The 13,644-nt window shown below is 37.1% G+C and overlaps 1 protein-coding gene across 3 annotated transcripts; it reads right to left on the reverse strand.

The window, feature by feature from the left end:
• Positions 1-1,826: 1,826 nt before the first annotated feature.
• LOC113120852 (paired mesoderm homeobox protein 1-like) lies at positions 1,827-10,162 on the reverse strand. Of its 3 annotated transcripts, none has more exons than XM_026290959.1 (5): positions 9,273-10,162; positions 6,480-6,655; positions 5,241-5,422; positions 4,419-4,484; positions 1,827-4,156 (listed from the first exon to the last, which is right to left on the reverse strand). In XM_026290959.1, the coding sequence occupies exons 1-5, from the start codon at positions 9,517-9,519 to the stop codon at positions 4,024-4,026; spliced, it is 804 nt and encodes a 267-aa protein (XP_026146744.1). In that variant the 5' UTR covers positions 9,520-10,162; the 3' UTR covers positions 1,827-4,023. The 3 variants fall into 3 exon arrangements, with proteins under 3 accessions (XP_026146744.1, XP_026146742.1, XP_026146743.1); XM_026290958.1 differs by having other exon boundaries at positions 1,828-4,156; positions 4,423-4,484; positions 9,273-10,157; XM_026290957.1 differs by lacking the exon at positions 4,419-4,484 and having other exon boundaries at positions 9,273-10,161.
• Positions 10,163-13,644: the final 3,482 nt, after the last annotated feature.

The raw sequence follows: 13,644 nt of genomic DNA on the forward strand, positions 1-13,644 counted from the left end.
AAGTTTAAGTCAAACTTCAGTGGAGATGAATTAGTGCATTTTCTAATTTCCTTTAACCACACACACACACACACACACACACACACACACACACACACTTACTTAGTTTTCTATATGGGGACATTCCATAGCCATAATGGTTTTTATACTGTACAAACTGCATTTTCTGTCGTCCTACACCAATGCTACACCTAAACCTACCCCTTACAGAAAACTTTAGCAGTTTTAAATAAAAAAACCCTGGAAAACATTATACAAAGATTATAAAAATAGTCAAACATTATACAATCTCAGACATTCATCGTCTTAGTACAGTAGCCTCACGCTCTTAATGCTACAACTTTTTTTTTTATGTAAACGTTCACAGTGAGCACTGATCACTTAACATTTAGGCCAGGAACAGAAAACTTGATTTCTGAAGATCTTCACACATCTTTCACACAACAGGATGATCTCCATGGACCTTTCAAACGCTCACTCTCAGTTACCTCATCCTTTCATCAGTTGGATGGGACTGCAAAAAATTGTTTTGAGTTCAATGAAATGGAAAGGTTTTTTACATTTCTGTAAGCTCGACGTCGAACTACAATGTCATTTCAGGTAATACAGTAAAAATGTGGTTGATTCTAAATCATGGCAACTTGTCACTTTAAGTTAAATCACTGCATTTACTTAAAACATTTAAGCACATTGTGAAGAGCTGCTTTCATATTTTTTTAAAGCTCAAACTAACAGTTCGTTTTTAAAGTGCAGTGTATAAAGCAGCCACAAGGTAATTTCACCATGCATTTAAAATGCCAATCAGTCCATCTGAAAGGCCAAAGTGCTGTGCTTTTTAGTTAGAAGGATGATTACATACATGTTCCTATGTTGGTTAACCTAGCAGGTGGATTGTGGTCTGTGAACTCAGAACAATGTGTCAGAATCACATTTCATTCAACTCCATTCAGCATCAGGCTATGTCAGCACACACAATGCAGTCTTGGCATTCGATTCTACCGCACATTGTAAACAGCTGGACTGTATTTTACAAAAGACAAGTAACTTTTAGTATTGTGCAAACTCCAGTTAATAAACTGGCTGTGGCCACATGTTCTCAGCGCCTTATCCAATAGCCAGAGGGCTGACACGGAAGGCGGTAGATTTGTTATGGAGCAAAGGAAAAAACGACAAGAAGGGAAACCTGTGATTCACGAAACGAAAAAGGTCACGGGAAGTAAGCAGTTGCACGCACGCTCAAATTACTCCAAACATCTCCACCTTATCATACATATATTCCACACACATGCTTGTTCAGACTCTTCCCCCCATGCTCACTTTGACTGTCTCCTCTGTAATAGACTCCAGATGTGGTGCTGAGGGGGTGAGGTGTTTGTATGTCATCTGCTCGGGCGGCTACGCGTACACCCATCCGAGGGGGATGCTGTCAGCCCTGATGGAGGGGGCCCAGGCCTGAGGTGATGCGGCTGGGGGTGGGGCGAACGGGTCACAGCCTACGCACATCTGGAAGCACTTCAGGTCAGCAGGGCCCGGCTGCCTGAAAGGTGAGATGCTTTGACCTGACCGGAGCAGCACAGCATGGAGAGCATGCAACAGTCTGGATGGAGAACAAGGCACTAGGCATATATACACACATACACACACACATACACATGAGTCATGTCGCTAATCAACGCCCGTGGGTGTAAACACAGGCCTTGGAAATCATTTTCAATAGGTTGGGCAGAAAATAATGATGGGAAATAATAACAAACAATCTCATCCCTTGTCTTTGATTTAGTGAATATCTCAGAATTTCTAGTGTTTCGAACTCATAGTCTTGCACTTTTGGAAAGTGGGTTTGACTATGTTTAATAGCAGCTTAAAAAGTTTCAATATATGACATCGGCAGGTTATCAATAAATAAATGATAGAGAGTAAGTTTAATAAAATCACTTTGCAGATCGTCATTTAAGTTTTCACATACTGATATTACATACATTATATTTTAGCTGTTGGAACAGTTGTTGATGATAATATATTGATAAAGCCTTTATGTATCTCCAGTACAGCACTCAATACATCATGTATAGCATATTCTTGGATTGCTGGGGGGAAAAAGTCATATCAAACTCAGTCAGTTTGTTTATTTTAGATGTAATTAAATCTGCAAAGCTTTTGTTTTGACTGATTCTGCAAGCATTTAGTCACTAATTTGCTTGTAGTCATCAACACATTTTCCTTTTATGCTATTGGTTTGGTTAGAAGAAAAAAAAAGCAATTTCGATTTTTTTTACTTTACTTTAAGTGTAAGAAAAGTTTGACATACTTTTTCTTCCTTGTTTTCTTTCCTCCATAGAAATATAGGGGTAACTGGGATTCTCTTCCCATCATGCTGTGACATAAAAATGGGGCATAATTGGTGACCAGATTTAAACTCAAATGCTTTCAATTTCCCCAAAGTGATCACGTCATATACACGTTAAATTATTGAGTTACAGATGCTGCAACAAACTGCGCTTGCGAGTAAATGAAAAATTGAAATTCATGCTTAAAAAGCATTATGTATCAGATCTAGGAACTAATCTGTTCTTAACATTTTAAGTAACAGATGTTCAGTACAGATGTTAAAGAAAAATATAACACTACTCCATGACAACTGAGATTCTGTCAAATTTTTTTGCAGAATTTGCATTTAAATTGAGATTAATCAATTGATTATTGATGAATCAATTCATTACTGCAAAAAAAAAAAAAGTACATAAATTGAATTTGATTTAATTAGTGGGAAATTTTCTTTCTTTGTACATGGGCAAACCATGAGGAATATTTTGACCGGCTCAACACAACATGAAAAACATAGCTTAGCGGCATTGCATAGTATCATATGATGCTCTAAATTTAATTGAACAGTCAGAAATAATCTAGGTATATCGTAGGATAAATCTAAAAACCCATATTTCTCTCACATAGTTTCAGACACAATTGAAATCACATTGATTACCATCAAAATCTATAATATAAAACAAAATTCATTTTGGATTATTTATTTTGTATTGTTGGTGTTTTGACTAACATAATGCAAGAAATGTTACATACGGATATATTTTGTAAGGTCATGTTGAAGTAATACTGTTGCCTGCAACAGTTTCTCAAATAAGAGCATTTAGCAAAAAAAAAATATGCATGTCTCTCTTTATCTGCGGGATTCAACACAATAGTATAGGATTTATTGCTTGAAAATGTTTTATTACTATATGGTTTTCAAATATAAGAAGGAAAATATAATTGATAAAAAAAAAAAAAAATCACCTTTGGAAAAACTGAAACATAATGTGTTAATGTACTGTGAGTGGATACATAGGTCACCATGGGGCATAGTATTAACCTTAAACAGTGGTGTAATATTCAAGACGATAAAAGATGTAATCCGACCTCAATGCTTCCATCAGCAAGGATTGTTTTAAACATCTCCTGTTTACTGACTAAAGTCCACAAATGTGTCTTTATTCTACTGTATGTAGACATGAAGACATTTTGGGTCAGTATTTTGCCAAATCTCAGCATTAACTTTTTTGTAGTGTAATTTAAAACATTCAGTGATGAATGGTGAACAACAGTTCCATTGTTTGCCATGAAAGTGTCTCTACTTTCCGTCCGGTTGAACAAAATAAAGCCAAAAAAGAACAAGGAAAGAACAGCTTACAGCATCCAGACGCTCTGTCTGACACTTCTTACAGATTTAGCAGAGCCCTGCTCGTTGATTTGTTCTCCAAAGAGCAGACCTTGCGCTGTCTTTACAATCTTCGGATCAGTACAAACTGAGATTATGTTTCTCAAAAACATACCTTCATCCGTGATGAATAAAAAAGCCAAATGATAGGGACAACAATTCAGTTCCATTGTTTTAGGAGGGGGAGAAAAGTCACATCGACTCTGCTCTTGATACTGCAGAAGGCCAAACTAATCCAGCTCCTCTGCGTTCTTCTCTTGTCAACATCCCTTGCTTCTCTTTGTCCCCTCATCTCATCCCCCGTTTCAGGCTTAATTGACAGTGGGCACCTGGTTGAGGCTGTACTCTTTGGCCTTCAGTCTCAGGTTAGCAATGCTGTTGGCCATATTCATTCCCTGGGTGGAAGTGGTGTTGGCACAAGTGGGTGGGTAGGTTGCCACGGAGCTGAAAATAAGATAGGAGATAGTCAATATAAATGTTAATATGTTAAACGCATTTCAAATTCAATTGACGAATAAATAAATAAATAATAATAAAAAAATTATATATATTACACACACACACACACACACACATATATATATATATATATATATATATTTTTATTTTTTTTTTTTTTTTTTTTTTTGTCTTCATGTGAATCCAAAATATAGTGCTTCATTTTTTTATTTAAATGATAAACCATAAAAAGAAATTTAAAAAGTACTTGCTTTCTGTGGGCAGCATTTTCTGTGGCATTCGCATTGGCCCTCCCTCCGGCCTTGGGTACCAGCTTAAGAATATATAAATAGTTAATAATTCTTCATAAATACTGCATTAACATGTATGCATTATATGTGCACAGTTATGCGTTAGGTGTGCGTTGAAATTGTGCAAGCTTGTTTTATTGGCATGATCACTGGTCAAAATGCGTATCCATGCCAGAAAGTGTTCCCAGTCCAGTTGCAGATTTCAGTTGCTGGGAAAAAAATTTATTTGGCCGGAGTTTCAGGGTTAGTTACTCTATACGGCTTTTAAGAATAAAGATTACTGTGAATCATAACCAAATTGTTACTAGAATCACAAAAAATCCTGCCCAAAGGACTTTTTCCCTGTGAAAGTCCATTTGTATCCTATGGCCCAAAGGTCATGAGGGTCACAGGCGGATTTAATATGGTTTGTTTTCAGATTATCACCTCATCATCAGGGGATCTGCCCACCATCATTTTCACAAAGAGTGGCAGAAAACGACCTGCTAGAAAGTCCTTGTGCTATTTTGGACTATATGGACCTACGCAACGCTGCTGGGAAAAGCAGAGCATTGCCGTTTCTGCTTATTTGCCCGTGCGTCCCTCCGACTCCACCAACATTTTGAAGGAAAACAAAAGGGCTTAAGAATGAAACTGTACAAAAAAAACTAATCTAAAACATTTGGAAGAAGAAAACATGGGCAACCTGTAAAAGAAGAAGTCACGGCAGGAGAGCAGAAGAGACGTACAGAGAGGAAATGAAACCAGAGCGCTGTGATGAGAAGGATTCGGAGAGTTACCTGTACGGGGCTGCGCTCCCCCAGGACAGGTAGTCATTTGGACGGGGTGCGGGACGGGGGACGATAGGCTGCTCCACTGCCGTTACGTCGCCTGAGTACGATTTGAGAAGCGAGGCATTCTTACTGGCCAGCATCGCCCGCTCATTGCGCCGAAACTTTGCCCGTCTGTTTTGGAACCACACCTATGAGAGCACAAGCCGACATGACACAGTATGGTGGTTATTCTGGATATTTAGTGCACAGCGATGAAAGATAAATTGCAGAGCAAAGCATATTCTAAGACTCGAGATATACAGTAGCTGGTAGAATACTGCCTGCATTGAAAACAAAAAATGCTAGAATAAAGCTATAAAGTTTCAGATCTTTTTGTGCTCTGTGACCCTAGATGATGCATTTTTCTGCTTGAAATTGTTCATGGCTCACATGATTGGCTCAGCTGTGATCAGATTCATAAAAATGCAGTTTGACGATTGAGGTTAAAACAAAATGCAATTAAAAAATGTTTTTTCTCAGTTTCATAGCTCTGCAGGACAATATTTTACTGCACTTTTAAACAGTTGTCCTGATCCGCTGGTGCACACATGTACACCTTTTTTTCCCAGAGGTTTGAAGAATGAGCAGACGCGCTTGTGAAACATGGTTGGAGACAGAGCGGGAAGCCCAGATCTCGAAGCCTTGGCTGCAGCACCAGGCCTGGTGGAGGCACAGTGTCCGGTTACGCAGTGCCTGAGGAATGAGCTCAAAGTCTCTTTTATCAAAGCATTTCTGTATTGCTCCCTTTCTGGGACACATTAATTGCAGATGTGTTTGTTCTATTTCTTTCCTTTCGTTCTCCCCTTCCTTCTCTTGATCTATAAACGGGAATAATCCCCATCTTTCTACAAAAACAGTCTCATTACAGGAGAATGTGGAGACTGGCTGCGGCCTACAGCATGTGTGCTGAGAGGCAGAGTGATCGGCTGGGGATTTTTAAACAATCATGCTGAACTCGGACGATGGGGCCGATGACAACACCAAACTTCAGTGTTCCCATCACGTACATCTGTAACTGAATCTTTGCTGAAACCTTGAATTAGGCAAGTGGTTAAATCTTCATTTGATTTTGGTCATTTTTATTTCTAAATGTATTTTCATTTTGTGGTATAATGCATAAAGCTTCAGTATGCTTTGTATTAAATTCTCAAAATTGACGCATTCTCTAGTCAACTAGTAAACTTAAGACCTGATTGTGGGGTTTACCTGAACTCTAGCTTCGGTGAGATTGACCCTGCGTGCCAGGTCTTCTCGAACAAAGGCATCTGGGTAGTGTGTCCGCTCAAACACTCGCTCCAGCGCTTGCAGCTGGCTGCTATTGAACGTAGTTCTATTCCTCCGCTGCTTACGCTTCTTCTTTTCTTCGGAGTTCAGCTGTTCATCTGGTAAAGCACACACACAAATTTATCTCAGGAGATGCAGCTTCTAGATATTTTAAATTTAATCTCCATCAGCAGGTGTTTAGTTCTCATTATGTTACCTTGTATGCTGTTAATTTAGAAATGAAAACAAAGATTTTTCTGCGATTAACATTAAAGGAAATAATCTATACATTTATACATATAAAATGGATATATTTTTTGCAAAGCATAAATCATAAGCAACTATTTATTTAAATATATTTACTTTTTTGCCTTTGTGGTGTTTCACAATGGCTTTAAAAAAAATAACATTTAACACAAATTTACACTGCAAACAGTAAAGTGATCCCAGTTGTTAAACTAGTGAACATTACTGTACAGTTTAACTAGTGAAAAATAATTTGTAATGAGCCTAGACATTTCTCACAAGACCACAAGAGGGGCTAATTTACACCCCCAAATCATTATAAATAAAACTTTTTTTGCTTTTTGTCATGGAATTCTTTAGACAAACTCTATGTGCAATCAGAAAAACAGTTTTTGTTCTAGCTCCGGTTTCATCTTAAATTTGCACTGAAGGAGAGATTTATAAACGTAGAGAAACTCATGAGAAATGCCTTTGTTGTTCTTTAATCTGACCAACAGCATATGCAAAATGTCCACCAGCAATCAAGCAAATAAATAAAAGATAGAAAAGATTCCTGTCAAAACAGGAATATTTTGAAACATCCTTTAAAGAGCCTATTCCCATCAGTACTTTACAGCCAAAAGCACTGAAGTAACTTACACTCTCATGAGACTCGATAATCATTCAACTGACAGCACAGACAAACTGCAGCCTATGGGGTTGCCATCCCTTTGCTTTTCATGACAACAGTAGTTCCGTGACCATAATTTTCAAAAAAGATCACAGATGAACATTGACATTTGACCTAGGCATAGCAGAGGGGATAGACTCTTTAGGCTTGGTGGAAAGATTGTTAAATGCCAACATTTTATTGGTTCAGTTTCAGACTATAAAAGTCTGTTTAATTACTATTTAAACTTACTGTTTGCTACATTTAAATGAAAACTCAGGCGGTTTAATGGGGCATTGGGCTTGTTATAGGAAATGCTTAAAGCTTTTACAAAATGAGTCCAAGAGTTTTAGGAAAAACACTTTTTTGTCAAATAACACATGAGTGAATGGATTCTAACAAAATATGAAATAACTACATTGTGTTTGAATACCTCATTCAGATTTCCTGTAATTTCTCAGTATCTTGGAACAATCCTCATACAATGAAAACAATAAGAACATATATTTTAATATATAGGCCTACATTTCAGTGTGAGTTTAGTCGAGTTTAATCAAATTTGGGGGCAAATTTCATCACAATATTGTCCTTAAAAAACATAAATGACTTGGTTAACATGTAAATTATAATCAAAAAGCAAACTTGCTTTCTCAGAGTTTGAAATTATAGTTGTGTGAATGATGTGCGAGTAATTTTGATTTGCACACCAAAAGAGAACCAACCTATTTAAGCTTCCCTTGAAGAATGACAACCTTTTTAGACATTTACATAAAGTTTAATGTCAGGATAGAGATATGGTCTTTAAAAAAAAAAAAAAAAGACAAGAGGGAAAAATATTTTTTTGGAGGGGGGGGGGGGGGGTTCACTATAGCTATAGCCTATATAGGCTTCTAAGAACGTAAGGACGGCACTGTACAAGCAAACGTGATTAGGCCTACATTAAATTGTTACGATTAGTAATAATAATAATAAATACGCTAAATGTAAAATAGAAAGTGTAATATAAAAAGTAGGGCCTACCCCTAGCATAACATTTAGGTTAATAAAATAATTCCACTGTAACATCAGTCATAAGAAAGCAACACTAGGCCAAAATATTTTTTTCCCGCAAAAGACGACTTATATTTGTACACGTAATGAAGTTTGCTATTCGATACCATAATCACATATGTATGTTCTCCGGATGCAGGATAATGATGACAAATTATAGTGTTGAAATGAAATGAAAAGGTCCAGAATTTAGGATTTTTTTCTATGGGTTTTCCCATAGCACTCTTTTTATCTTAAATATTTTCCTTAAACCAAGAAAGCTGAAAAATGACAGAGACGTGCCTATTGTTCATAACTTTCCAACTTTGCAAATGTTCTGCTGATTATATAAGCTAAAGCAAATAAAAAAATAAAGTCAATTTCAGGAAACGGTTCTACTCATAAAAATAAGAACAAATTTCGCGATTTTTACGGGGCCATATTTTTATTAACGCACAACGGGCTGGAATGACAACAATCATAAATTATGTAGAAAATGAATAATTTTTCTACTAGTATTATTTCGTGAGAGAAAACCTCGCATAACCTGTCTACAAATTTGATAAACTGTGCAGTAGGACATTTAAAAATCATAAATTCAATTGAATGATTAATCCAGTGTGTACACCACATAGGCTACAGAATCAAATAGGCTAGCCATTAAAATTTGACAGTATTTTATAAGCAAAATATAGGCTATACCAATATTGTCAGTTATTATTATTCTTTTTTTATTATTGTTTTAAAATGTTAATGATTCTCTCTATAAATCTACAACAATTGATTGTCTTAGGGAGTGTGAGCAGACTTACTCTCCTGTTGTGTTGTATCACTGCCGCTGGTTAAACCCGGAGATTCCAGCATAGTCCTGCCCGTTTCGCCAACACTGTCGTCCGCCTGAGAACCGACCATTTCTCTAGCCTCCTCTAGATCCAACAGGTGGCTCACCGAGAAGTTCTTTTTGGCTTGCAGGTTTTCCAGGTTGGCTGTAATGGGACTCTCCAGTCTGCTGGATATGGTTGCTTGTCTGTCCATTACATGTGCATAGCTAGAAGTCATGACGCAAATACGATACAAGAGGAAAAAAAACTGGGCAAGTGTATTAGGTTAACCAAACAGGTCCTCCTTGCGTAATTTTGAAGACAAACTCATAAGGAACAGCGCCTCCAAACCAATACCTTTGCCCACTATGATAGCTACTTATCCAAGTGGAGCAATGTTTCAAATTGAAATAAAACTTTGTGGAACTTAATAGGACTATAAAGACCACGAAGTATGTTGAATGCGTCCACTCAAAGCCATATAATCTCTTTCTGAAAAGTATTGTTGATTCAATAAGAAAAAACTCCCAGAGCTCCACGGAGTTGGTGACTGAGCGCTGATCCAGAAATGCTGATGCCTTTCAGATGCATGTGTGTAAAGCAGCGAGAGGAGGCAGGACACTCCAGCGCCTTCCCTAAGCTGTTGGCTCTTGGCTCTCTCCTCTGCTCCACGCCGTGCTCTCTACTCACACACACACACACGCGCGCGCTTGTGTGTTCTGGCACTTCAAACGGCGCGCTCACTGGCATGCAGTGGAGTGGATTGTAAATGAAAGATTGAGACCCCTGGGAGAGAAGATGGAGCTGAAAGGCTCTCGTAATTACGTGGCAAAAGACTTTGTGCTGTCTTTGACGTTTAACAGCCCTCCTCCCTCCTCCATCACAGCTTCCCTTCGAAGGTTAACCCTCCCCAAACTCTGAATTCCAGATATCTGTCACTTATTATCATTTCGCTCAAAACAATGTTCAAGTGGTGGCACAAAGACATTTGTAAAATTTTGTAGGAAACGGACATTAATGGGATGGTTTAGTTGAATGCCTTTAGCTGTAGTAGTCAGACGCCATATTTAATTTTTAAGCGAATGAAAACGAGGCCTTGAGGTTAAACCGTCGAAGAGGTCGTTTACACAGAACGCGTTTTAGCGTTTAAAAGTAGAATGGGAGAACGCCTCGTCTTTAGAACGCTGTGTCATGCGCAAAATACTACAAAAAATGCTACATGCATGTTTCCTTAAAAAGAAGAAGAAAAAACAGCTCCGTAAAATACAAACCTTTCCGTGTGAAAGGCAACTTAAGGTCCTATGTCACAGTAAATTTTGGGAAGGCGTTTTTGATAATTAATTTAGGGTTTTCGTTGGCTTCCTTGCATTTATAACACCCTTTCCATTAGCTAAATGATGATGTCTACTCTGCCAATTGATTCGTTCGCTGAATGCCCTCAAATAATGTTAGGCGTTCTTTTAAAATAATTAAAGAATTTTATTTTTTCTGAGATTTTTTTAAAGATTTGTATAGTAGCCTACCACATTGCCTATAAGAACATTCTAAATAACCATAACAATGCACATGCATTAACTATTGATGTTTAAACACTTAAACGTTTTGAAAAATAATGTTTTGTCATCCGGACTTTGGTCAAACCAAAAACTGTAGAAAGTTCACATCTCCAACTGGAGTGTCAGACCACTTGGTGAGTTATAAGTGGAGGCTTTCACAAGGTAGATGTCCATGTGTTTCAATGGCAAGAGTCTATAGGCTCCTCACTGCCACAGACATCCCGTAGCTTCCAGCCCCAGATCTGGGAAAAGAACACTTGATGCCATCAAAGGAAAACCGATTGAAACCAGATGTGGTGCTTTCGTTCTTTCCATGTATTTAATTAAGCCGCTGTTGGGATGGAGTAGACCTTTTTCATCATTAGTTTTCCCTCTACATTCCCTCAGCTGCCAGCCCCTCTACAAGCGACTTCTCTCAAAAAGGCCTTCTATCGGGCTGAAGGATCGTGCAAAAGAAGAGTCTGTAAAACCGGTCCTTTCAACCACTACCAGCAAAACGTTTTCAGTCCAATGTCAAATCCGTGTGGCACATGTCCATCATCGCTTGAACGCAGACGTCGCAGTTGAAAGAGATTGGGGTTTGTTTATGGCCTGTCAAAATCCAAACTTAAAAATAGTTTTTTTTCTTCCCCTGGTTCATGATGACTTTGGACAGCTTAAATTTAAACAGATTTATCACTTGGACAGCTACCCTAAAGTGTGCTTTAACGATTTCCATCGCTTCAATTTGAATCGAATTCATTTTATTTAAAAATCTAAAATATTTGATCAATGGAGTTCCATGACTTTGAATGAGTTCCATTCATTTGATATTGTTGAGAAAAAATAAAATATAAAGGGACTACACTAAATGTTTTATAGCTGAACTAGAATAAATACATTTTTTAAATTTGATTCATCTCCATTTTCCATGCCAGTTTTCCCGGCCTGTAAAACACAGTCTTCCCAATATCCTCAATTTTTCTTGACCTTGGGAAAGCTGTAAATAGATGGACATAATAACGAAACGAAAGGTTATTATTTTTTATTATAAACATATGGATAATAGTATAAAAATAGCCTAATAATAATATATATTTTTAATTATTCAAAAACACCAACGGACAAATAATTATTGAAATGTATTTTGTAAATGTATTTCTTGCCTGATGGGATTTTTCCACAGATTATTTTGTAATGTAGCCTACGCGCGTAATTGAAAACATGACTCATAATTCTGTGGATTGACTTTATGACTTTGTGATAAACACAGACTCAACAATCCAGCTAAACTCATGAATTACAAAAGGAGTTCATTAGTAATCGAAACAAAACCCAGAACAAGGACAACACACTTCAGTTCACGTCTCAGAATATATAGGCTATATATTTTGTATCCACAGAATAGTAGAAAGCCCAGTGAGCCCACGAATTAAAAACGCGTGTATTCCTATTGTTTAAAAGTATGCAGTTTACAGTAGTTAAAACAATACGAAAATAATAAAGAAAAAGTACAGCAATTTGTCAAGGAAACCATTTTAATGCGCCTTGATGGGAAATGGGACTTTATTTGGTTTGGTAGTATTATAGCACGCAATCTTACAACAAGCAGCATTCTCGCGCCAGTAGTGATAAATTATTTGCAAACATGTTTTAATTATGGCCCCAGGTCTGAGTAAACCAGCACAGAATTTTTCAGACATGGTTTAATGTCTTAAAAACGTACTTAAAACCAGAAGTCGTTCAGTTATTGCTCACGACACCATTAACATTATAGGACTTTTACTAGTTTTAGATGGAAAGTTGAGCGAAAGGCACAATTGAATTCCCCTGACGCTGTCATCAGAGCGCTCGCGTGCAGGTCTGCATGTGTTTTTACGCGCAGGATATGAAGCGCGAGCACAGAAGGAGGCACTGTAATTGTAATTAGTGAAATAAAAGCTGGCGGTCGTCTAATCAGCACCAGGGGTCAATGGACAGCACTGCCGCACTTGATCGTGTTTAACAGGAGGAATTCCTTGACATAGTCGTAGTAAATCATGTTTTGTTAGACCTTGTTTACAAATATGGTCTAACAAGAAGATTTAGGCCTATTAAGACCATGGCAATATTGTTCTCAGTATTAAAATATTCCGTTAAAACTTTTTTGATTTAACTCACTTTTGTATTGATTTATGATATTTTTTATGATTCCAGTGTTTTAATCTGCAATATAAAACTTAGGTTAAAAATTAGGTTACAACGGTTTTGTGTAGGCCTATATGTTAAGTTTTTGTAGAAGTGTATTTTTTTTATGTAGATTAAAATAGGATGCTTTTATGGTTACAGTAATATAATTAACATAATGTATTTAAAAAAATATCATTAACAGTCGTTGCTTTTCATTTTACCTTGTTGCATAAGGGTAATCATGATGATCAAACCGGATAACCAATGATTTGCCAGAAGGCAGAATGTTTCAGTAAAAGTTGATCTCGTGCGCTTTTTTCTTTTTCCCTCGAGTTTCTCGGGTTACGAAGTCTTTTCAACCTGTCCCGACGGACGGAGGGCACATAAATCAGAAATGCGCTCTCACAAACTGAGCTTCACGAAAATCTCCTTTCCTGTATTTACTTTCAGGATTTGTTAGTCCTTGTTTTATAAAGTCAAACTAAATTAGAAAAGAATAGAATATTGTGATTTCATATATTGGCTCTGATTAATAATTTTTTTACTATTAAGCATATTACAAATAAAATTAGTATCAATATTTTTGCTTTAAATCGACGATGGAGTAAAAGGGCAATATTCTAACAAGAATTTAAGCGGTGCTGAAAAAAGCGTAACAA

Source organism: Carassius auratus, chromosome 20, assembly GCF_003368295.1.
Source record: "Carassius auratus strain Wakin chromosome 20, ASM336829v1, whole genome shotgun sequence".
Lineage (NCBI taxonomy): Eukaryota > Metazoa > Chordata > Actinopteri > Cypriniformes > Cyprinidae > Carassius > Carassius auratus.